A 25256-nucleotide genomic window follows, 5' to 3' on the forward strand; every position below is an offset into this window, starting at 1 on the left:
TTTTTATATATAAAATGCAAACTTGCAGCAAAACATTTTATGGCAGAGAAGTATAACAGACTTTCCAGTTCTCTAGTCTTAATCTACCTCAGTCCTACCATTTTGCCTGTATGCTGACAGTAAGCAACACACAAAGCAGGAAGTGAGCTAATAAAATTAGAGAACTGGGTGAGTGAAAACTGCTCCATCTACGTATTAGAGTATTTACATCAGCTTTTGGCTGTGCTAAGAAGTCTTCAAGGTGAAAAAACACTTTCCTCTTTTCCAGGCTTCAATAAACCAGGCTATAAGATCAGAATAGCGCTGCAATTAAACTAGAAAATCAAACATGCATCCCTGATGGATGTGGAAGCCCATAACACACAGAACCTGATAGACTGTGCTTTTCCCCCTCTGCTCTGCTTCACTGTAGAAGGGAATGAAAGGAGGCAGCTTTGGGATTCCCCAGCCACTACATCTTGACATCTGCCCCCAAACATGACCTCAGCCCAAAAGCATCATCTAACCAGTATCACTATTTCAGCCCCCATCTGTGTTGAGTCTCTCATTTAAGAAAAAAATTCCAATCACTCTTTACTGAAACATGACACTTAAATTTCAAGAAGTGCCGAGGATCTATTTATTCCCAACAACACCCTAGAGAAGTTTGTGAACGAGAACACTTACGTGTTGTTTATTATCTGGAACCGTTCACCTTTCTTAAATGAAAGGTCATCTGTAGTTCTAGCTTCATAATCATATAAGGCCACAAATACAGTAACACCACCTTGAAAAAGAAAGTAAAAACAAAAAGATATAGCATTAATGCTGCAGAACTTGAATTAAGGACTTCTCTGTGAAAACAACTCGTCAATTTTAATTCAGAAGCAACTGAAGGCTTCGGGTTCCATCTCATTCTGGCAGCTGTGATCAATAACCAGCTCATTCCTTAAAATTGAGGAAAGTCTATAAGCAAAAAGTGCTAAAAAGTATATTATTTCCACAGCAAAGAAAGTATTTAGATATACCATTAGAAGTACATTAATGATTAGAGCACTTGCAGAGAGACATTTGCAGAACACATTGACATTAGAAAAAAAAAGTAATCTTCTTAAGAAATTCAATGAAGAAATCACTAAAGCCTACATTTGCTGAAGATCAGTCAGTGCATTCTTCCATAAAACAATGATTAAGTTCTATAGGTTGTTCTGAAAGCAATGTCTCCTATTTATTTTCATGGAAATGACAACAGATGCAAAGAGCACAATAACACTATTTGTTTGAGCAAATTCTCAACTACAAAACTATTTTCAAAAGTTGCCACCATTAGCTGTGTGTTCATACCAGTGAAAAACAAAAGCCAGCATGCCATTCTCATAAAAAATCTGCATGGCCATCCCGAACATGGGTTGTCTTTCATTTTGCTGTTGTCACTGCTGAAATGCACCATCCACAGCCTCACTGTGCTCTTCACTGGTTGGTCTCCATAAATGCTAAGCAAGTGTTGATGAATGTCAGCAGGTATCTTTTTTTTTTTTTTTTTTTTTTTGCACAGAGGAATTCAATCCCACACCTTTGCTTCATACACACTTCCATGTCAGACCCCATTCTGTCAGACTGCCCCTCTGCTGCCATCCGCACGCGGCAACAACATCTAATGGAATGGTGGTGGGAAGATTCAACCTCTACTGCCATACCATCAACATCCACCTCTGATGATGTTGGCCAGCATCATAAAATAGGAGACACTGCTTTCAGAACAGCTCTTGTATTTCACAGGACAAGCAGCTGTTCTCCACCAACTGTAAGGAATTTGCTTCCCCTACCCCACTTCAGGCACAGGGCACTGAGTGTGACCCAAGGACAAGACAAGTCTGTACGAGCAGGCAGGCTCCTTCATTTACTGTAGAAACATTTTCTATGCTTGAAAGAGCTGATTACTTAATAAACTTGGGCTAAAGGAAGCAAAAATGCTATTTTACAGTGTAGTGGGCATTTAGAAAGTCTAATGATAATTCAAGTAATAAAATAATTAATTTAAGTGTAACATTACATTTCTAACACACATATGTATGTAGCAGGACACACAGGAACATACTGTGTCTAACCTTAGACAATATAGCTAATGCGAGGATGATCAGAAAGGAGGAATACAATACATGATGAGTATTGTCTATATCCAGTATTATTGGAAAATGGATGCTTTCATTTAAATATTTTTGTTTGATATAGAGATTCCTGTGCTCACACTGTATCAGTAGGCCATAAATGGCAATTAATCTACAGTTCCTCTAGGAAAATCAAAACAACAACAAAAAATAATATATATAATATATAATATATATAATATATAATATATATATAATATATATTATATATATATATTATATATATTATATATATAATAATAATCTATACTGAAGTATGATTTACAAACTGAAAATTAGTTAAAACATATCCCAGAAGTTAAGAGTACTTAAGTTAAAAATCGAGAGTTCTTCCAATTATTGCCCACATTATTGTACTACTGCATTATTTTGATGACAAACTGTTACTCAGTGAAAGAAAATTGTGGCAATACGTATCATTTTCACACAGTCAGAAACTGAATGTTAAAGAAATAAAACATCCCCTGAGAATTCTTCTGCAGATTGGTACTCTCAAGTCACAACATTACAAAAGCTTATAGATCTTTATCAAACTGCTGGGAGACTCCAAAAACTTCAAAACAAACAGCACAGTATCTGGAAAGATACTAATATAGAAACAAGAGAAATATCCATTTCTACTGGAAGTATAGCACTAATCAGAGTAATGAAACAAAGCATTCAGATGCAAGTAATGAGATAAGAAAATTATCATTAATTGTAAGTGTTTACTATTTTTAAAGAAATAATTTATAAAGCTAGTATACAATACTTCCGAAGTTTTGACTTCAGCACTTCAGGTACCATACAAATCATTCTCATGCAGAAGTGTTATTTATTCTGTAGCACAGAATAATAAAATACTTTAGGTGAACAGCATCAGCATAGAATATTTTAAACAAGGAGATACAACTCAAGTGATTTTTGAAGTCTTTTGTGGATGTTTTTTTTTTTTTGTGTGAATTACCAATCTAGTTGTTAAAACTACCTGGGGTCAAAACACTACTCCTTGAAGGGGATTCTCTCATTAGGGCAGAATTTTCATTCTTTAATCAAGGACCAGCTTTGGAGAGAGCTTTCCTTTGCTGTTGTGTATGAGGACTAGAGAGCAATAGTGAAAACACAGCTTCAAATAAGTCAAACTTTCTGTTCTCACATATTTTGTGAAGTGTCTTACTATTCTCTGAATTTGTAATGTCTGATGACAAAAGAATGTACAGTACAGGAGCAGAGTGAATTTCACTCGGATTTCTTTTCCAGTTCTGCTCCAGAGGATTAAAGGTGGCCCAACTCTTTTTCATCTTTACTAGGAGCTAAGATGACAACCTTTTGTAAGACATCGCTGACAAGCCCATCTCTTTTATTTTGTCTCGCAAAACAAAGGGCCTCAGATCCTGACTCAGTGTTTACTTGTGACAAACACTGAAAGCTTACAGCCAGATGAAGTTTGTCATTTAATCCGTTCAAAAAAAACCAAGCAACCCTCATTGATCTGAAAATGAGAAGTGGATTTATTGAACAACTGTTGGTACATTTTTATTTAAAGAGAAAAATGTGTGTGTTTGAGGACGAATGGCTTTCTGGTCTTACAAAGCAAGGAGGAATAATTATATAAGCAGTATCTTTTTACCTGACCATAAAATGATGGGGGCAAGTCAGTCTGCCCAAATCCACACCTACGAGATTCAAGACCTATCTTTCCACGAGAAATCTCTCTTATTGACTCTGAGCCAAGATACAATATTCTTAATGGCTAGGATGAACAAAGACTGGCAAGTGATCAGCCCTTCTGATCGTGGCAGAAAAGGATTTACAGTAGCTGGGGGCTGCATTCCTGGTGTCTGGTAATACCCATGAGGGCCTGAATGTACTGCAGGTGATTCCCACCTGAACAAAGAACCCAATCTTACAAGAGGCAATACACAGAGGTTTCTTAGATGAGATGAAGATTTCTGTAAGCACACGAAACTTTACTTGGTAGAGCTAGTGAGTAAAAAGAAAGGCTGCCATCACTTCACTTTTGCATGTGTTCATCCAATATTGGGTTTCAGATGGGGTTACAAATTTGAGCTGGGATAGACACTCATTTTCACTATTTGTTTTTTACTGAATTTCCAAAAAGGGAGCATGAGGTAATCAGTACGTGACAGTTTGTTTTCCTGAATTTCTCAGTGTCAAGGCCACAGCAGATTTTTATAGACCTCAAATTTGTTGTGTTGAAAAGCTTTTAAATGCCATTGTAGTGAAGTAAACATTTAAACAGTGTAACTGTGCTAACACTAGAGTTTTGTGGGAAAACTAGAAGGAGACTGATAACAGAATTATTTGCCACATTTTGTGAAGTGTCTGTACAAGGCTTCTGTTCTCTCTTCTGAACCTCCCAAATAAAAGAAAATCAGTTTCCTCTCAAAAAGATCCAGCAAAACTAAGTGAACTGCTGGGATCAGCCATGTGCACAACAACAATCTTTGATTTTTTTTTTTTTATTTTTTTTTTAAGTTTTAAGGCAATTATAGAAAGGCACATTTATGACATCAAATACGTATATTGCTTTAAAATGCTGCATCTTCAGAGTCTACACATCAGCCAAGACTTTCTCTGCATCTTGTAAATTCTACTTTTTTCAACTTAGCTTTTAATATGACCATCAACAGAGAGAATTCTGCTCTTATTTAACACATCCTGTTCATATATTAAAGTACACAGCACATACTGAATATCCTGATTGACTTTGTAATTGAACAGATTCCACACTGCCTTAATGCAAATAACTCACAGCTAATAAAAAGACTCAGATTAAATCACACTATGAGTTTTCTGAATTTGTGTTACAGCCATTATTCCATGTACATCCCTTCAAGAACATAGAATTTATAACAATTTTGACATCTACTCCCATTATCACCTCTAACATGTCCAACACCTCTGTGCTATGGTCCTAAAAACCACAACAGCAAAAAAAAAAAGCCCCAAAGCTCCATTCACTAGTTGGTATGGGCTGAATTATTATGTCAGCAGAAAAGATACTGAAAATCAGAAAGTCCTAAAAGGCAATTTATTTTAAATTTCCACTTGTGTGGCAAGGGGTAGTAGTATTCTTTTCATTTTCTTATTTTTAAATATGGCTATGAAGCTTACCAATAAATAATAATACAAGAAGAATTTTATGTAATACTCACCTGTTAAAGTACTAGGATATGGACTTGGCACAGCTGAAAATGAAGATGATGCTCCTCCAAAGGGTGTCATTCCCGAGGGCCCTCCAAAAGGAGTCATAGAATGACTGTTAAAATTAACTGCTGATCCCTTTATTGACGGTGACTGTGTTGCTTGGCTGGAGTCTGACCCGTAATGGCTGACATGGGAACTAATAGGTTCTGGAGTGTTATCAGTCCTGTATTTCATGGCTGGACCTTTATCTTCTTTGCTTTTAATGCACCCCATGATTGCTTCTGTGAAAATGAGAAGAAAAACTGAGTTCATCTGGATGCTTCATCTTTTGATAGTTAACACAGAAGATTCCCTGCCGCAATTGCTCAAAACGCTGATTAATTACTGTAAAAAAAACAAAAAAACCCAAAACTTCTACTAATTGCTACTGCACGCAGATTACAAATCTTGGTGAAAAAGTTTTCTAGAATAAGACCTAAGCTATTCCCAGACTAGAGAGGATGCCATTATTTTTTCCTACTACAACACACACAAACAATGTATTTGGATTATTCTTCCATCCATTCCATCTCCTTGCTGAACATGGTAAACAAATAAACAGCCAAAAAATAGACAGTTGGAAACAGAGGAGGAAAAGACACTGAAAACTTCTCCACCAGGGAAGTTGGGAAAGACCAACTGAACAGAGGTGACAAGTACAGAGCCACGTAAGCCATGATGTGAAGGAAACAAGTGGAGCATCTCTGCTTGCTTTTTTTAAGCAATGAAGTCCTGTGCTGTGGATGGCGTTACAACTATGGATATCTTTAAAGATAGTTGTAGGGAAGCCTCCACCTGTTTCCAGCTTCCCTTAATGCAACTCAAAAAAGAACCGTAATAATCATTGCTGCAGGACAGGATTAAGTTCCAGAGTTGAAACAAAATTAGAAGAATGTTTACAATAGTAATTACAACATCCAGGAGCTTAGAAACTGAATTGCACCCTGAATGGTGACAACTTACAGTCCTGACAGCCCAAGATGGCCACAAACTTCCATTACAGGCAGACCGTGAGAGCTGTTTACTGCAGGGACACCTCTTACCTGCTGACAGCCATCAGAGAGGAGACAGTCACAAGCAATTATAATTACCACATCTTAAGAAGTCACCACCTGTCACTTATCAAGTGGTGACAACTGATAGCAGGCATTTTCTAGCTTGCTTCAGCTGGGAAACAAATCAGAACAAGAAAAGGAGCTTGTGTCAGATGTAAAACTAGCCTGACATGAAAATTCCTAAATTCTTACGGGGAAAAAAGAACCAAAAAACACCCCAAACCCTACTTTTACTTCAGCATCTCCATACTATTTCAACAATTACAATAGCAGTTCCAGGATTCTTTAACTAGAAGTTAGAAAAACTGTTTCCCATTGCAAATCAACTTCCCCCTTCCCCCCCCCTTTCAGTTCTCTCTTATTTTGTTCACTATTAGATACAGAAATTTAGGACAAATTAAATCTCACTAAATGAATGCTGCCTTAATATAGCCACAAAGAGAAAACTTAGTTTTTCAATCTGAAAGTTTTCTAATTTCCTCTGTTTAACAATCACAATATTAAAGATGCCATAATTTCCTTAAGGGCCTCAAATCAGAGTTCCTGGAAAGAAGAACATCCACAGATGTTGATGTACCATACAATAGTTAAAATTAAGAATAATCGCTTGTCTTTTCAGTCCCTTGTACTATAATGCCCAACAGACAATTACTGGTGTGGAAACAAGAAGCAACAAAATCAAGTGAACTGCATTTTTACGAATCGCATCGCAGAGAAAGCACACCTTATTCAGTCGTTTACTACTTCTGATGTTGTTATTGGCAACTTATTCTATCAACAACTCATCACAATCAATAGGATTCAAATAAACATGTGAGGAATGCACCCTGTCTACGTAGAATCATTAAGGTTGGAAAATACCTCTAAGATCACACATAGGGTCCAACCGTCAACCCATCACCACTAATATCACCCACTAATCATGTCCCTCAGTGCCACATCCACACGGTCCTTGAACACCTCCAGGGATGCTGACTCCACCACTCCCTGGGCAGCCTGTGCTGATGCCTCCAAAATCCTTTGGAGAAGAGGTTTTTCCTAATATCCAGCCTAAACGTCCCCTGGTACAACTTGAGGCCATTACGTCTTGTCCTATCACTGTTACCTGGGAGAAAAAGCCTTACAATCTGTAGTAGAAATGCTAGTTATTGATTGTCAAGGCAAGTGGATCAAACACACAAAACGCATCGTTCTCCATCGCAAAAACAAATTGAAGCACAATTTTCTGTCCACTTCACTGCTTTTTGTGAACTCTTGCCTTACTTTGAGGCCTACTTCTTTGACTCTCTTTAAACAACTGCAGTCAAAGTTTCGTTATGAATACAAGTCCAAAAACCTTTGGGAAAATATGTTTGCTAACAGTAGTGATTCCCTACCTTTGGTTAAAAATTAAGCATCATGAGTGATTCAAAAGTACTTATGTTAATAAGCAGATTAGAAGGAAAAAGTAAGAACATTCAACCATTTTCACCACAAACACTTTTCCTCTCTCGTTTCTGGTATTTGGTTAACTTGTAACAGACTGATAAGACTTCAAGATTAAAAAAAAACAAAAACAACAAGATAGAAACAATTTTACCAGTCCCATGGTAATTGACAACTCCAGCAGATTATGCAATTATAATTAATATCACCTGTTATGTGGCTAGCAGCAAAAAGTTTCCATTGATGAACTTCACTGCAGTAAAAAGTCCTTATTGAAGACCTGAATTCATTCTGGAGAAATACAGTTTGCCTCTCTTTCCCTTGCTTCTCCCCTCCCCAGCTATTTCACTGTTAAGGTAATCTTCTTTCTGGGGTTAAAGAGATTAACAGCAGAGATTCAATCAGCTCTTCAAGGAGACAGACATTCAGAAATAAGCATACAAAAATTTAAACGTTCTTCTACTTTGATAATTGCATACCCACAAAACAAAATTGCAGAAGCAAAACACTTAGCTTTTGAAAGTCAAAAACATAGGTGGAAAATTTTGATAAACACTGTTTGAATTTAACTGTAGGAAGGACAGGGAAGATGACACAAGGGTGAGTAGCGGGGAAGAGAAAAATGACTGCCCACAGTATGGAAGAAAAAAAAATGTTATTACCGTTTAGTCCTGCAATATATTACTGGATCAAAGAAAATATCCTAAGCAGCTGGTAGCGATGCTGGATTTGGTTATTGCGGTACAGCATTTGTTATTAAAAATTACTGAAATAACTGAACTAACTGAAATAACTTAAAACTATTTCCATTACTCTTTGTCTGGTCAGCAACAAAACATTAAAGGATCACTTTCTGCCATAGCATTTCTGAAGCACCAAACTCTTTTTAGAAACAGACATAAAGATGAGAAGTTTTTGTTGGCCTTGCAGAAGTCAGTCCTCTGACTGAAACAAGTGCTGACTGAAGAATCCACAAGTCCATTCCCTTTAGTTAAATCATTCTAGATCATAGAATAACTTTGGTAGCTTATTCTTCCTTTGAAACAAATACTTTCCTGTTGACAGTGATTAATGTGCCAGCATGTTTGGTGGGGTGGTAAAGGAGTTGGCTGGAGGACTATCAGGAAGCCACACTCCGAATGGCAGGAGTAAAACCACAGATATCTTTCAATGCTTTCTAGATAGAAGCAATCCTGTGATAGAACATTTTCAAGAGGCAGTAGCTAAAGTGATTACTGGAAGGATGGATGAAGGTTAGCAGGATGCGCACAAAAATCAACAGAACAATAAGCATACTCAAGAAAGAAATTGTCATCAAACAAGCGCTTAGGGACATTATTTTGACTTGTGACATTTGGAGAAGTCATACAAAGGGCAAAAGTTCATCATGGTTCAGTACTCTACAAGCCCTGCAGACAGTAACACAGGCACCTTCAGAAGCACTCTATCAAACAGAGCTACAAGAGTCAGTGCTGCCCTCTTATTCTTCCAACTTAGTTTTAGAGCAGGGCGCTAGATCGTATGGAAAACACTGTTCAATGCATCAAGAAGTATGGCTTCCAAGGCTTTTTTTCCCCCGCTTTCATTTCAGAAAGATATTTACCCAGCCCGAGACAGGTGAGCTTTTCCTCAAGAGACGCGGTACCTTAAGGTACTGACAAACCATTCCCTTGGGGCGTATGTAGCCTGGTCCATCCCTTCCACAAGCTTTGGTACCACGTGGGAATCCACTCCTCTATCAAATGTCTTTGCTCTTTAAGGTTGATAGATTTGGAAATTACTTATTCACTGGTTCCTTGTGACACCGTTTCTCAGAGCACTTCAAGGAAGGTCTCTCAATGGCATGAAGGAGCCTCACATGGATAATGAACCAACAACGCAACAGCTAGCATTCTTGCACCGCAGTCTGATACGCCTCAGAACTGCGTGTTCTTCCCACCTTCCCATATTATACCCATTGGAATCAGGGGTTTGAGGGACAGAGATTAGGCTCAGAAACCTTGACGTCCTTATGCTGGGAGAGCCTCATGTTTCCTTCACTTATTGTCACTGATTTAATAACAAAAACTCCACTAGGAAAAAAAAACAAAAACCAAACAACATCAAAAAACAGCAGCAAAAAAACAATCTTCCTCTTAGGGCCAAACTGAAGGCATTCTGATCTCTCTCTTTTGTTATGATCCATCACTTACTTCCTCAGATATCTTCTGGAGATTTCACCACAGTGTTAATAGCTGCAGAACAGAGAGGTTCTAATGTGCCACAAAGGAAAAGATGCTCTAGGGAGTTGTTCTTTCTATACTAAATGAGGTACTAAATGCAAGTGAAATAACTTTCTAGAAGAATAAAGCAAGACTGCAAATTTCTTTTTGCCTAAAACAGTCCCATGCTATATAATCTGAAGAAGAATTTGAGACTCACAAACCAAAAAACTGAAGATTTCACTGCTACTTTATTTCTCAGCATTATCAACAAAGTTTCTACCCATAGAAGTAGCATCTTCAGCACTGAAATGTGAAAAATGTTTTGCAGAAAAAGGTCCTCATATTTCAAACAGTTCTGATTTGAAGTTATTAAAATTTCATGCTGTAATGACTACAAGATATTCTGTAGAAAGTTCACTAATGGATCCATTAGCTAACAGCTGACTATTTGCTTAAACAAGTGCAGAGCTGACTCTGTATGTCACTGGAGACACTCAACCTATACTGGCTTTTTGTACGCCAGGCAAACAATGCAGGGCATTCACCAGACAGGTGGTTTCAGATGGTAGTATCTAAAACTCATTAATTAGAAATGACATGGACTGAAAGAAATGAAGATAACCAGAAAAATAAGCTTCTGGTCAATACTATAGCATCTAACAAATTCCTTTAATCTTTAAAAAGATTCTCTGGTATGAAAATATGTCTTTTTTTTTAATTTTATTTTATTTTATTATTTTTTTTTTTCAATACAAAACAATTCACTGGGTTGGTAAAGGAAAATGAACTAAAAAATGACTCGAACTCTCTTGTGTCCTTTGCACAGTATATACAGTTTTCATTCCCAAATTATGTGCTTCTTATCATGCAATAGTTTATCTTTTATGAGCTGTCATAACTTCCAACATTTCCTTATTTCACAACCTATGACATTTCAAAAAATGATGTACCACTGGATTCAGTTTTATAATTAGCAATAATATTAGCATAACGAGACCTTAGAGAGTCTGTATGATTATGCATTTAAAGTGCAACTGACATGACCTTGTAATTAATGATCTTATAAGATGCGAAAAGTGAAGATAAAGGAAGAAGTATAAAAAAAGACACTGAAGCAAGGACTTAGGTTATTTGAAATTCAATGTTTGCCATGCTTCTAAGTGCAATTCTACCCAGAAAAATAACTATTAGACCTTAGGCTGCTCACATGCTAAAATATGTTTAAAGAAATATTGTCCTTTATCACCATTATAATTTGAATTTTTTTTAATCCTAATGCCTCTACAGATCAAATCCTGCTTTCTATGGTGACTGTAAATACATACTTATAAATGAAAAATTCTGTGGCTCCCATGGTAATCCTTTTGATTTCACAGAAGCAGAACAAACCACAGCCAGCAGAACCAATGGAGCAATGGAAGACACTGCATGGAGAAAAAAAACAATGCGCAGAAGATTGCTTTTATAAATAAAAATTTCAGAGAGCTTAAAGGTGTTGCAAGCACTACATTTTTCTGTTCTAACTCCTGCTTTTCACACAAAACAGATTTTTAAATTTACACTAAGTTGATGATTGAGTCTGACTGATCCTTCTATTAGAGGACCAAGCTGACAAGATCATTACACCTGTACTCAGAAGGAACACCAGATCTCAAAACACTACTAAGAAATTCGGTACAAACAGGAATTACATAAGAAAGAATAAGATCCTTCAATCTTCCACATCCTTCCAGGATTTCTTAACATGTCTGTCATGAAAGACAAAAAATATGATGGAAATGTGTTTCCTCTGAGGCTTGACTGTGTTAGAGGTGGGAGACTTACCCAGATGTATCACTTTCAACACACTATCAGTGAAGGACACTGAGGGTTTCCAGTCCTCCTATTTGAATGGTCTCAGACAAAGGTTTCTCGTTAGAAGCAACATGTACATCGCTCCTGAACAGAGAGGCAGGAGATGGAGCTGCTCCAAAGGGCAGTACCACGCTCATCTCAAAGCATACCACGCTCTGTCATCCAACTGCAAGGCCCCATTAGGTGTTTGGTTCACAGAGGTAAAACAAAAACAAAAAAACAAACACAACTGCAATGAAAAACTCTAATGAACAAAATGGAAATTAGGATTGTCAATGATGTAATGCCCAGAAAGACATAAGCAGTCTCAGTTTTCTCCCATCACACCTGTTTTGTCTGGATTAAACATGTAGGATTTCCTCCCACTCCCTGCATACTTGGGACAGTGAAATCTGTAGAGGTGGTCTCTCCTTTTAAGGAAAGGCAAAAGTTTCAGGAACATGAAGGAGAAAATAATCTTGTCATGCATGACACATAGCCTGCTCTGCAAAACACATACTCATAGGATGGTGTTTACTTATAATTATTGTTTTGCCTACATTAGCTGAGATATCCTACGTTTACTTTGACCACCCGTTGTACAACAATACAGAAAGGAAAGGTGGCTTCTCCAATCAAACCAATACATGCTCAAGAAAAGCAGACTGGAGGTGGAAGACAACAAGCCTACGTAACTTTTAATGACTTCTCTAACCAAAGATGATTTAATTCAGTATCCTGTCTTCAGCACCGGCCTCAGCCTCAAACCAAGAGCTCCTCATTCACCACAGGCCTGGGCAATGGCTCTGACAACAAAGTTGGCCGTCTTCCTGTAGGAAGAGTAACTAGTGCCAGATGCTTTGGAAGAAGACAGCAGCAGGATATGCACAGCCTGAAACGCCCCAGCCTCCACTGACCCACTCAGGAATTCCAGTCAGAGACTAAAAGTCCTGCAGGTGTGAACGAGATAATGAATATAACCTAATATATGTTATGTTGATGAAAAACATGGATAAGATTTCCATTCCAGCATGTCTTTGCTTGAAATACTTTAAACTGCCTGGTTAAACAGGAATAACCATATCCAAGAAAACATTATTACAGTGATGATATAGATTTAAACACCACAACTTTCTGTTTTGGACAAGGTTTCTAAAACCCCCTAAGAGTGCGCCACGGCTAAGAACTGGACTTAGTTTGAAGCACCTCAGCATGGATTCTCATCTAAGTTGCTTGTGCACCTGATGAAGCACACGTCCATCACCAATCTTCTTGCCCTCTACTTGCAAGCTGTCCACCTCGTATGCAAGGAAACAGCACGAAAGAAAGGAGGTGCTGGGACGAAAACCAGACAGAAATACCCAGCAGCTCAAACCCACTTTTACAGGGCACACAGTCTAGCTGGGGCACCTGAATGAGCCAGAAGAAGCTGCTCAGAAACTTCAGAGCATATCAGAGAAAAAAAAGAGTCACATTTAAGTGTTTAAATTTCATTTAATAAACCTACAAATCGCTGAACATAATTAGAAAGATAAACTTTCTTAAAATAATATTTTATCCTCAGTTTTTAGTGAAGTCAGCTTAGTTCATATCCAGAAAGAGTAAAAAATATGTACTTTTTTAATACAGCCAACAAAAAATCTGCCAACCTAAGACAGATGATGCAAAATGGATACACAACACTGACAGATTAATTTTCTTTATTCCAATGGTCCAGATCACAAGGGAGAGATTAACTAAAATATCAGAACTGCAAAAGCAATTTTACGTGCTGAAATATATCATACGTGCACGCAAAGCTATATTTAAAAGTAGAGTTATAATGTCAAGCCTTACAATCTGAAGCCTTTAGCACACGAAGAGATTTTCTCTGACAACAGACGGCACCAGACTAAACAACCAATACATCGTCTAGACAGCATTATTGCTGCTCCATTGTCTCGAACGTTTAAGCGTACAGCCAATAAATAAATTAAAGTAGAAAAGGACAATTCAGTGCAATAGCTATTTATACTTCGCAATTTGTAAATAATTACAATTTGTAATTAATTGGAATTATCTTGAAAACAGAAAGCCCGATATATTCAAGAAGTGTGCCCAAAAGATTGTGTCAGATTATAGTGCAATGCATGTCACAACTTGTCAAGCCATCCGTTCTATTTCAGACAGGATTTCTGAACTGATTTATAAATAGATTTTCATCTTATTTGGAAAAGAACAAAAAGAATGCCTGGTATCACATAATGCTTCTAGATATACCATTTCTCACCATTCTATTTAAGCATATTATCTCAAATAAAGATGCCTCCAGAAGATATTTCAAAAGCAACTCTTAAATGTTGTTTACTAACATAATTGTTCTGTTTTCAGCAAGAAGCAGGCAAAATGCTTTCCCAAGGGACATCTGCGTTGGAGAACAAGCAAAGAAAAAGTTATGAACTACAACTATTTGCAGTGCTTTTGTTCTGACAAATTCTATGAAAATGTAAATATCATTTTTTTTTCATAGATTAATTATGAAATAGATATGAAAAACAGGCCACAAAATTTGCAAGCTCGCACAGTTCAGTATTAGCAAGAGTCAAGCTACAATATCATTTAGTCACTATTAGTCAACTTAAAATGTTAAAGAAAAGAACAGTCATGGCAACGTAAAATTAAACAGCAAAAAAAAAAAATATGCTATACCATATGACCATAACATCTATCCGAATTATAAGCAGTAATCGTGCTAAGGAACCACATGGAACAGATTTAGATAATTTAGTGTGTGATTGAAACATACCTACTTTGCAGAAATGAATTGTCAAGCTACCATTAGCCAAATATCACTCTAAGATGAAAGTAAATTCCCCTTTATTCTCAGGCTACTTTATCCTTGCTAACACAATGGACATGATTAGCATCTTAACAAAAATCAGTGATTAGAGTATTTAAATCCAATTACTGATAAAATGTTGCAGCTCACTTATTGAAAAACCATATGCCTAGATCTCCTTCAGCAATTAGTTCTTTGCTGAACAACAGGAATCTCAGTAAGCCAGCTGGAAAACATCAACCTTTTGACTAAAACAAGAAGTCAAACTATGTATAAACAGTTAAAACCACACACTTATGCTGCTCTTCATGATTCAATAGCTTCTGTTTTCCTTTGCACATAAAATACAAGTGAAGAGTACCATTATACCGTAAAGGAATTCACAACTAAACAACAACAAAAAGAGTAAGATGACACCTGCTAAATAATACCCTCATAAAAAGGGAATGATGTTTTAACTAAACAAGAATTATAACCCTAATATCTATTGTTGCTGCTGTTCTATTACTTTCTACACTGACAGATATAATAGTTGTCATAGGAAAGAAGACCAGAAAAAAATTATCTTAATTAGCTAGTCAGGTATCTTGGAAAATAGAGGCCATAGAGTTGTCCTAAATTAATTTCTCTTTTTTTCTGTCTTTTTGAAAGTATACAGATGCTCAAATTCATTCCATTTCAAAATGACTGGCTAGTTAAAGTCCACCCACACTGGACAAGTCCTGAGTTTTAAATACAGTAACCACTAAAATACGTGCCTCCTATTTGCTCTGCATTTGACTCACGACACACCTTTTTCCTGAGAGCCCCATCACCACTGAGTTCCCTCTGTATGAGCGGACCTGGGTACCCTACTCTGGGTGGCCCTGCTTGAGCAGTGGTTGGAGCAGATGGATCATGAGGTCCCTTCTCAGCTCAGCCACGGTTGTGTGTAGTTCACAGCTGTAACCTCTCCTCTGCTAATGTAGTCTCACTTGGATGCATTCACCCGTCAATCTCATCTTTTCCAAGTCCCTGCATTTATTTCAGTATCTCCCTTTAACAGGGATCACCAAGCATGGAGATGGCACTCTGGGTAGGGAATATTCTTCTTAATCCTTCAGTGAGAATGGAGTATTTATTTCAGCTGAAGTAACTGTCCCTTACAGTTCTCGGAGATATCTCAGCATTGCTCTACAGCAGAAACTTCCTCATCTTGAGAAGAGCTTTCATCGCTCTTACCAAAGGTATATTGTACTCTGGTGGATTAAACAGCCACAAACAGACTCTCAACTAATCCAGATTATTCTAATCATGGAGCTGTGAGACAGATTTAGAAAAATCATTCACTCATCCAAAAGCAAAGGCAACAGGACACGGTAGAGTGGAGCCTTACCATCATCCTACCCAGGGCTTTGTACACGTATCTTCAATACTTCACTGCCACACTCAGAACCACTCTACAAGCAGTTGGCACTGTTTTACAATGTGCTCGGGGCTCAGGCATGCAGCAGTTCTACTTCCTGAGCTTCTGCAGGAGGAAGACAGCTCTGCTGCACCTCAGTGCATTTCGTTCTGAATGTGGGCACTCCACAAACAATGAGGGCTGCTCGGAAAGTAATGCCTCCTATTTCAAGATGTTGGTCCCTGACATCACAGGCAGATGGTGGTATGGCAGTAGAGGCTGGACTTCCTGCCAATATTCCATTACATTTTCTTCTGTGTTATAGACTGCAGAAGAGAGGCAGTCTGACAAAATGGCGCCTGACAGAGAAGTGTGTATGAAGCAAAGGTGTGTCACTGAATTTCTCCATGAGGGAAAAGTGGCACCCACTGACATTCATTGACACTTTCTGTTTGTTTGTAAAGACCAACCAGCGGATGTGAGCGCAGTGAGGCAGCGAGTGATGCATTCAGCTGTGGTGACAGCGACACTGGATCACCTCTGCTGGTACAGGTTCTATGAATGCAGCATGCAGGCTCCTGTTCATTGCTGGCAAAAATGCAGAGCTAGTGGTAGCAACCATAGAAAAATAGTGTTTTGTGGCAGAGAATTTTCTCTATCAAATATTGTTATCATGCTCTTTGTATTGTTTGTATTTTCCATGGAAATAAATGGGAGACATTACTTTCAGAGTGACCTACATACTTGTGAGCCTGCTACCAAAATGATCTTAATTCTCTGCTTTCAAAAGCAATGTGATATTTTCCTCTCATTTCATGCTGATTCTTTTGCTGAAGAAATCAAAATACTCAACTCTTTCCAGCTCCAGAGTAGCAATTAGAGTGGCATGTATGGGATTTAACAAGCCTGCAATGATGGCATGTAATGGAAAACCACAGAGTATTCATCTCCCATTTCTTGTTGGCTTTTAGATAGATCTGCTGATTTTTCCCTTATAACTCATTAAGTGACTTTAAAAAAAAAAAAAAGAAAGAAAGAAAGAAAGAAAGAAAGAAAAGAAGGCAAACTTTTTCTGAGGAGCATTTCCTACGGTGGGAAATTTTACCAAAATATAACTAAAAAAAAAACCCACCTGTTGAAGTCTTCAGGCGTACTCTAAGGATACACTACAGAACACATAGTTTCTATTCATCCCTTTAAAGAGTTTTCCACATGAGGCCAGAGGTGTGTCCTCTAATTTAGCATTTTCCAGCTCAGATTAGTAATTACCATGCAGACAGCAAAATCCAAGTATGAGCTGCCCAGCAACATGTACAACACGTTATCAGTCACTGGTTTCCAAAGTGAACAAAGCTGGTAACTTGGTAAGTCAGCTGCTGAGCACAAAAGAGGAATAGATGAGAGAGTGATAAGGACACTGAACAGGTACAGCGGGAGTGAGATGGGTTCTTATTAGAAGAGGAGCTAGAAAGAATATTAGTAACCAACGAATAAAGAAAAGAGGAAAATAAAAGGTTTATTTTGAGGTATTTCAGTTAGGTGAATACCATTCACCTACAATAAGGTACACTGCAGCACAAAATATCCTTAAATTTTTATCAGTAGATTCAGATAGATAAACTGTTCTAAACAAGCAACCAAAATGCCTTCACCTTTTTGTATTCTCAATCATACTGGTATCTTGTTTTTAGAAGCACATGATTTATATGTCAATATTAACTTCTGGCTAAATAACTGCTATTCAGTAGAAAATTTTCTCGCCCCTAAGCAGCAAATAGAGCTTTTATTAATACTCTTTTGACTCAAAGAGTAGAACCAGAGGAATGGCCAAACTTTCATTTTAATGAAATGCCAAATTTTGAAACACTGATGGGTGGGGGGAAGATGACCAGGATTCGGTACAAATATAAGTACACATGCCAAACAGCTTGTTCCTTGTAACTTCCAGCAGCTATTTAAATTTTGGTCCCAGGTCAGAAAGGTTTAAATTCTGAGTAACAGTAAAGGAAACAAACAACATTTAAAAAGAATGAATGCTGCTTAAAATAGAAAGATTGTGATGACAGAACTCTTAATCTTCATACACAAGCAGCATGCTTAAAAGAGCTGAAATATGCATCTCACAGCCATTGAGAAGCTCCAACTGAAAATTTCAGTAAAACTGAGTGTGCATTAAGTAAGAAAACACAAGCATTTAAAATATATATATTTTTTTCATATTCACAGAAAACATGAGGTAGAGAAGGAGACCTAATTTCATGTCCTTCCTCAGGGGTGGTGGGGAAGATATTTTAAGTCCCTTTATGTGGTTTTTCTATCCATTTCAGTGTTCCAGTACTTGCACTAATGTAAACTCGTGGCTTACAAATACTCAAATCATGTAAACATCAGAAATGCCTCAAGTCCTCACCCAGTTTTATAAGCTCTAGACTTCTCTGTAATCCCTCAAGCAGTGTGAATGCAATGCTATCATCCCACAGGTTAGGTGTGAGAATCAATTCTGTATATTTTTAAACAGTTTTCTAGACTGAACAATAAATGAGTCTGCTGAAAAGCAAGTTCTGTTATTTGGAGCTCAGTCCCAGAATCCACTGCTACTCAGCGTAATAGCAACACTGATAACCCCGCAGCTGAGCAGAAGTAGTGTTTTCTACCAGAGAAAGGTTGTTATAGATCAATGGCAAAGACTGTAAGATCTACTCTGCACAGCTCTAAAACCCAAATACTCTGTTACAAAATGAACAAACGAACAAAAACAACCCAGACGGGAATCATTTCCTTGAAACTGTCCAAAGGGAAGGAGCAAGTAGCGCTTCCTATTTCTACCAAATGCTGGTTATAACCCAGCATGAGGAACAAATATTGCCCCCAAGTGAAGCCCCAGTCAATATCAGGTGGAAATCTCAGTGGTTGCTCCTTCATGAGGAGTCTACACAGAATCTGTACATCTCCCAGCTTCCCTATTCTGAACCATACTAACCTTTCAGATCTGTTTCCATCTGAGCTCTTTCCCTGGGTTTGTATTCGCTGCTTTAAAATTGAGAAGGCAATCTGAGGAATGCACATTTATCTACATAACCTGAGAGTTTACTTTGAGTTGTCTTCTTCTACCAAACTACTTTTCTAGAACACTAAGGCCGATAGAGAAAATGAAAAATAGTAACATTAATGTAAGGACAAATACATCAAAACAATCTTGACATAACTCTTTCAGCCTTCAATATACAGCTGAATGTAAGTGTAATGAATAGGATACAAGAACAGAAGTGTACACTAACAACAAGATTGTAATAATTCATCTCCTCCTCAGATATAATGATAGTGACTAGCAGTAGGACTTGATCATTCTGATCAAGAAGATAAAGTTGCCACAAATTATGACATAAAAAGAATTTCCAAAAAGAAATAAAAATAAAAGGAGATAGCTGCCAAAAGGCATCGAGATCTATAAATAAAAAAAGAATGGGGTGGGGAAGAAGAGATGGGAGGGGATTGAGAGTTTTCAAGCATGACAGAGCAAGTAAGCATTGCACAGTATTAAAAGTTCTTTAAAAGGATGCAGGCCATTCTGAGTGTCAACTTAATACAAACAGAAACAAAACTCAAGGTATCTTCATGCCTCTTTCAGTACAGAACCTCTGCAGGCTACAACACCTGTGCAAGGGCTTCCTGTGCAACTAACACAGAGACACAGGCTGCTCCAGAGGAAGAGCTCCTCTAAAGACATCTGAAGAGTCTTTTTTGTCCGTCTTAAACAAAGTTTACAGCATTTAAAAAATTGTCTTTTATACCTCGCTCTTCTCATCGTGTTGGTCAAAAAAACTCAGAAAACCAACCAAACCAGTTGGCAATAAGACTACTCAGATTGCCTAATTTTATGTACCTAATTCTGCAAAGCTATGTGAATATACCCTTCTCTTTAACTTTCAAATCTGCAGTAAAAGCACAGCAGCTCCAAATAACACAAAATATGAACCTGGATACAGAATTTTAAATATCTGAAAACTAATTCATGGGAGAAAACAAGAGATTCATAAAGCAGTCAAGATAGTCTTTTTATTAACGCCTTAGCTTAAACAAAAGACATTTCTACTCATCAATGGATTTCAGGTGGAATTCATCTTCCCAATTTAGATATATAGCTTAGGATGAGATGAATCATGCAGTGAAAGTGCTTATTTCTCTCCACTCCAAAGAGAGCCTACAGAAGGAGCTCACACTCAGGCAGCTAAAGCTGGCACGCTCCAAGCTGCCTCCTGATAGCTAATGCTGGTGCCTCCTGATAGCTAATGCTGAAGTTCGTGTTGCATAGTATGCTTAATGGGTACCATCTGCTACTGAATTAAAGAATTAGGCTAGAAAACTTTTCTTTCAAAAAGGTGAGAAGCAGCACTGAATCAGCACATAGGATTACCATTAGCTTAAGTTATATGTAAAAACCTTGGCAGTCACCACTATTTTGCCTTCACACAATGGGCAGAGAACTATTCATAGAAAAATAAGCATTTCATTCAAATAAAAACCCCACACATCTGGTACAAACATCTGCTGAATACACAATAATTATTTTAAGATACTGCAGTCACATACAGAAACCTATTCAGAAGACAGTATCTTCATAAAAATACACATAACTGGATGAATATGCATTACTAAGATTATTAACTATCTAAACTCAGCCTGAACTTCAAGAATTTTTCTAAGGCAAACAGGGACTTGAGATTCAAAATCAGTAATGTAGTAGCAAGGTATACTATTAAATCAAAATAATTAATTAAGATTGAACCAAACAGTAAAAATCATCTTCGAGTTGTGCAGCTGCCACATCAATAAAAGGAAAAAGACAGCTAGTTTAAATAGCAGTCTCTTGTTTCAAATAGGACAAATCTTCTCAAATGCAGTACTTCTATCCAGCAAAAAGTATGTCTTCTTAATATTACTCCTCCATTTACAAGTGGAGAGCTCTCTCTAGTCACTGCAGAAACAAAGAAGTATATTTTTCGTCAATAAACTGGTCACATACAACACAGAGACACAAGGGTGCTGAGTATATCTGTGGGAAGGAATAGAGATATAAAAACACTGCAAAGGAGTCTGCAAGGAAAGCAGGAACAGCCAGCCTATGGACAGCCCAGGCCATGAATTTGTTTTATCAGTACGCACTCAGAAATGCCTTTCCTAAAACACCTCTTTCCTTAAAGGCCCCTATTGCATGGAATGCAAGACAGATGTGACTAGAACATCCCTTATATGACCTAAAAAATATCCTGCAACAGTAACAGGACAAAGTCAAACAAAATTAATCCTTGATCTGACAAGTACTGCCCTGCCCTGAATATTCTGATAGTAAATACAAGGTGACACAAAGAGAAGTACATGTAGCCTGTGGTCCTAAAACTACCATAAATAGGTAGGTACCCCATTTTTTGGCTAAAGTTTGAGTGCTACCAGTAGAAAAAGATTCAGTAAACAGAAATTTAATAATAATAAATGAATTCTGCTTAATATAATATTAAAAGATCAAGCTTTACAACAAAGGAATGCTTGTACAGTGCATGAGCAAAAGGTCCATTCAAATCCCCTGTCAAAGTAGCCAACACTGATACCTAGAGAAGCATGTAAAAACACAAAAATACATAACAGTACCTCCCTGCAATACTCCCCGAGCTTCCAACAGTTTGCAGAAGTAGGATACAAGAAGCAGGTATTTGTATTTGACGATTTTCCTTCTGTGAAATGGCAGTTTCCCTTGATACTGATTTTCAATCTTTAGCCTCCTGAAATTCCTGAGGCAAGAAATTCTATAGCTTAATTACACATTCTGTTGAGAACCACCTCCTTTTGTCTGTTTTCAATTCATCAGCTGCTAGTTTCATTAGATACCTCTTAGTGTGAGTGCATTAAAAAAAGATGGTGAATAAACATTTCCTATTTATGCCTCCTTTGCTAGTGATCATTCTACAGCATTCTGCTACACCATTTTTCAGCCACCACTTCGCCCAAAAGAATTCATGCTGCTCCTCTTACAGAAATTGCTTCCAATTGTTTTCATATTTGCTCTTCCTTAAATTCTTCCTTAAAACTTCAACATTATTCTTTCTGAAATTATGTTTAATTTCAGTTTTAGCTTTTTTTTTTTTTTTTAATTAAATGAAATAGGGGTGAGTGGGCAGAACTACATAAAATAATTCAGGTTTGTTTTTTTGTTAAAGTATAACCATTAGTCTCCCTTCCTAAATATTTCTAATCTTTGGCTGTTTTTGACATCAGTGCTGAGAGGCAAGAGTCAGTTTTGATCTCATCTTTTTAAATGTGAAGGTAAGTTTGCTCCTCCCTTCCTCCAGTATGTACCACACTAAGCTACCGATGGGAAACAATTTCTGCCATTTTAATGTCCAGTCACTGAGCATTATTAAGTCCTTACAGTCTGCCCATCTCATGCAGCACTCTCTGCTCAATCTCGTTAACACAGTGCACTGTGATGGAAGGGATCACTGGAGTAAAAGAAGAAGGGACAAAGTCTATCAGTGATGCCTCTTCAGTTCTAACAGGAGTGTCTGTCAAGGTGGACATACAAGGAAGAGATCAGTGGTCCTGACACTATGTAAGTGACCGCACAGCAGTCTCTGTATCTACCTATCAGTAAACTGTGAGCTCACCTTTCTCCAATATCCTTTATCAGTGTGAACGCTCCCTGTTAGCATAATCATGGAGAATTGTTTCCTATGACCCCTCTCTATTTACCCCAACTCTCCTTTTTTTTTTTTATACTTTAGTCATTAATTTAAATGTATTCAGTTCTTTTCCCAAATCCAATGGCTGCCTGGTTTCTTCAAAGTTCTTTGGAGGGGGTACTTGTCAAGTAACTGTTGGAAACCCAAATAAGCTATTACTGTCAGCTTTTACTTCTTCATGTGTTTGCTGATACCTTCAGAAAACTCCAAAGAGATAGCAAAGCGACATCCTCTCATAGCAGACTCTTCACTCTTTCTCAATAAATCATATTTATCCATGTTGTCTTCACTATTACTTCTACTGATTTACTTGGAACAGGTTTCAAGCTTAGTGATTCTTAGTTCCTCACATCTCTCCTGAATCCTGTTTAAACTAACCAAACAAAAATCAGTGTTACATACAGACTAAGACAGAACAGATCATGCATAACAGAATCTGTATCTTAACTACATTACATAGCTGTCAACACAGATTTGAAAATGACCTGCTGGAGAGGAGCTCTATGGAGAAGGGCCTGGGTGTGCTGATGGACGGCAAGGTGGCCATGAGACAGCACTGTGCCCTTGTGACCAAGAAGGCCAACAATATCCTGAGGTAAATAAACAAGAGCGTAGCCAGCAGGTCAAGGGAGGTGAACCTCCCCCTCTGCTCTGCCCTGCTGAGGTCACATCTGGAGTGCCGTGTCCAGTTGTGGACACAAGAAAGACTGAGAGTTCCTAGAAAGAGTCCAGTGGAGGCCAACAAAGATGTTTAGGGGCCTGGAGCACCTCCTTTATAAGGAAAGGCTTGACTGAGGTGGGATGTTAGCAATGCTTACAAATACCAAAGGGTGAGGGTCAAGTGGATGGGGCCAGGTTCTTTTCAGTGGTTTCCAGGAACTTCCTTCAGATCAAGGGGCAATGCCACAAACTGGAACAAAGGATGATCCATGTGAACACAAGAGAAAACTACAAGGGTGATAAAGCATTGAACAGGTTCCCCAGAGAGGTTGTGGAGTCTCCTTCGTTGGAGATATTCAAGATCCACCTGGATGCTTTCCTGTGTAATCTACTCTACCTTTAGCAGGCAGGTTGGAATAGATGATTCCCAGAGGTCTCTTCCAACCCCTAAGATTGTGTGACTGTGTGATTCTTTGTTGCTTCCTATGCACAGTACAGAGGTTCCTGGTTTGTTTGCAGTTCAGAAAGATAGACTTCTAGGGTGCTAAGAGTAAATGCAAGCCTCTAGAAACAGATGCAAAAGTTTTTATTTTCCTTAGCCAGTTCAAGCAGTGTCCTTCAAAAGATTGGTACATGATAAAGATTTTGGTACACGATAAAGATTTACTTTAACAGTAATACTACAAAGATTTAATTGTATCAAAAGGATTCTCTCATCTTCTCAGTCTGCAAATTATAGGTCCACAAATATGTCCCGCTGTGCAGTAGTCGCTATTCAACTGTTTTACAGTTGTTGCAATTATCAGAAAATGCAAATGAGCTAGTGAAAATGCAGTTATTCATTTGTAAATGAGATACTGCTCAAAGGGAAGTTTAACTTTTAACATCTTGCTGGAAGACTGGAATTGAAAACTGCAGAAATTATAACCAAAGACTAGGCAACACAAGAGAAGGACTACAAGTCAGCTTTTAATATACACAAGTATTTTTATCCTCACTGATTTTACAAGGTTTCTAAATTTCCCTCTAAATTTCATGTTGAATTTCACTCAGTTTTTCTTCAGCTTAGTGTTGATCATTACTTTCTACTCATAAGTCCAAAAAGAATTGAAAGCAAATCTCATCATACTGAACTGATCAGTTGCCTTTCCTTGATGCAAGCTCTAAGGCTTCACTGGGTCTGCCTGTGGCAAGTTTCACTGTGATCATGTTTTTACTGATAAATACAACGATGTATATAAATCCACATACAGCAGTTTCAGTCTGACTCTGCCCTCAGCTTTCTCTCTGTATTTTTTATTGGTTAACAGAAGTTTGCAATTTTAGCACCAACAGAACAGTTTGGATTCAGGATGTTTAGTCAAGCATATGGAGGAAAACAGACAAACAAACGAAACCCTTTTTCACCATGGCAAAGAGATCATTGGAACAAATGCACAACGCACAGTCCAAGTTTTTACAGCATTTTTTAAAAAAAACCACTATCACGGATGTTGAAATATCATCTTTCCAAACATAAGATGAAAACATTTCCCTGACCTGCGCCAACCTGGGTTCATGAGGGAATACTCATTTTAATGAGTGACAATGTTACCAACATAGTTGACCAAGAGAAGGCCGCTGATGTAATCTGGATTTCAGCAAAGCTTTCCATACTGCTTCTCACAGCATCCCAAAGGGTTACACTGGGGTAAATGGGGTTACGTTAGGCTGGCAGCCAGTCACTAGTGGAGATCCACAAGGTTCCATTCTAGGGCCACTTCTCATTTTCATCTTCATCAGTGACATGGATGCAGGCCTTGGAGGT

The 25256-nt window shown here is 37.8% G+C and overlaps 1 protein-coding gene across 3 annotated transcripts in view; it reads right to left on the bottom strand.

The window, feature by feature from the left end:
* Positions 1–25256, bottom strand: part of YES1 (YES proto-oncogene 1, Src family tyrosine kinase) — a 53063-nt gene that overhangs the window by 12210 nt on the left and 15597 nt on the right. Inside the window, exons 2-4 of one of the 3 annotated variants that reach the window (XM_042839759.1) lie at positions 11346–11444; positions 5306–5578; positions 667–766 (exon numbers count right to left, since the gene is read on the bottom strand). In XM_042839759.1, the coding sequence (XP_042695693.1) occupies positions 667–766; positions 5306–5570 (365 nt within the window). In that variant the 5' untranslated portion in view covers positions 5571–5578; positions 11346–11444. Of the gene's footprint in view, positions 1–666; positions 767–5305; positions 5579–6299; positions 6365–11345; positions 11445–25256 lie in introns of those variants that run through there. The other 2 variants (XM_042839760.1, XM_042839758.1) reach the window with 2 other exon arrangements.

This window comes from Centrocercus urophasianus, unplaced genomic scaffold, assembly GCF_019232065.1.
Source record: "Centrocercus urophasianus isolate 14NV4802_14NV808 unplaced genomic scaffold, USGS_Curo_1.0 seq_11, whole genome shotgun sequence".
Taxonomy (NCBI): domain Eukaryota; kingdom Metazoa; phylum Chordata; class Aves; order Galliformes; family Phasianidae; genus Centrocercus; species Centrocercus urophasianus.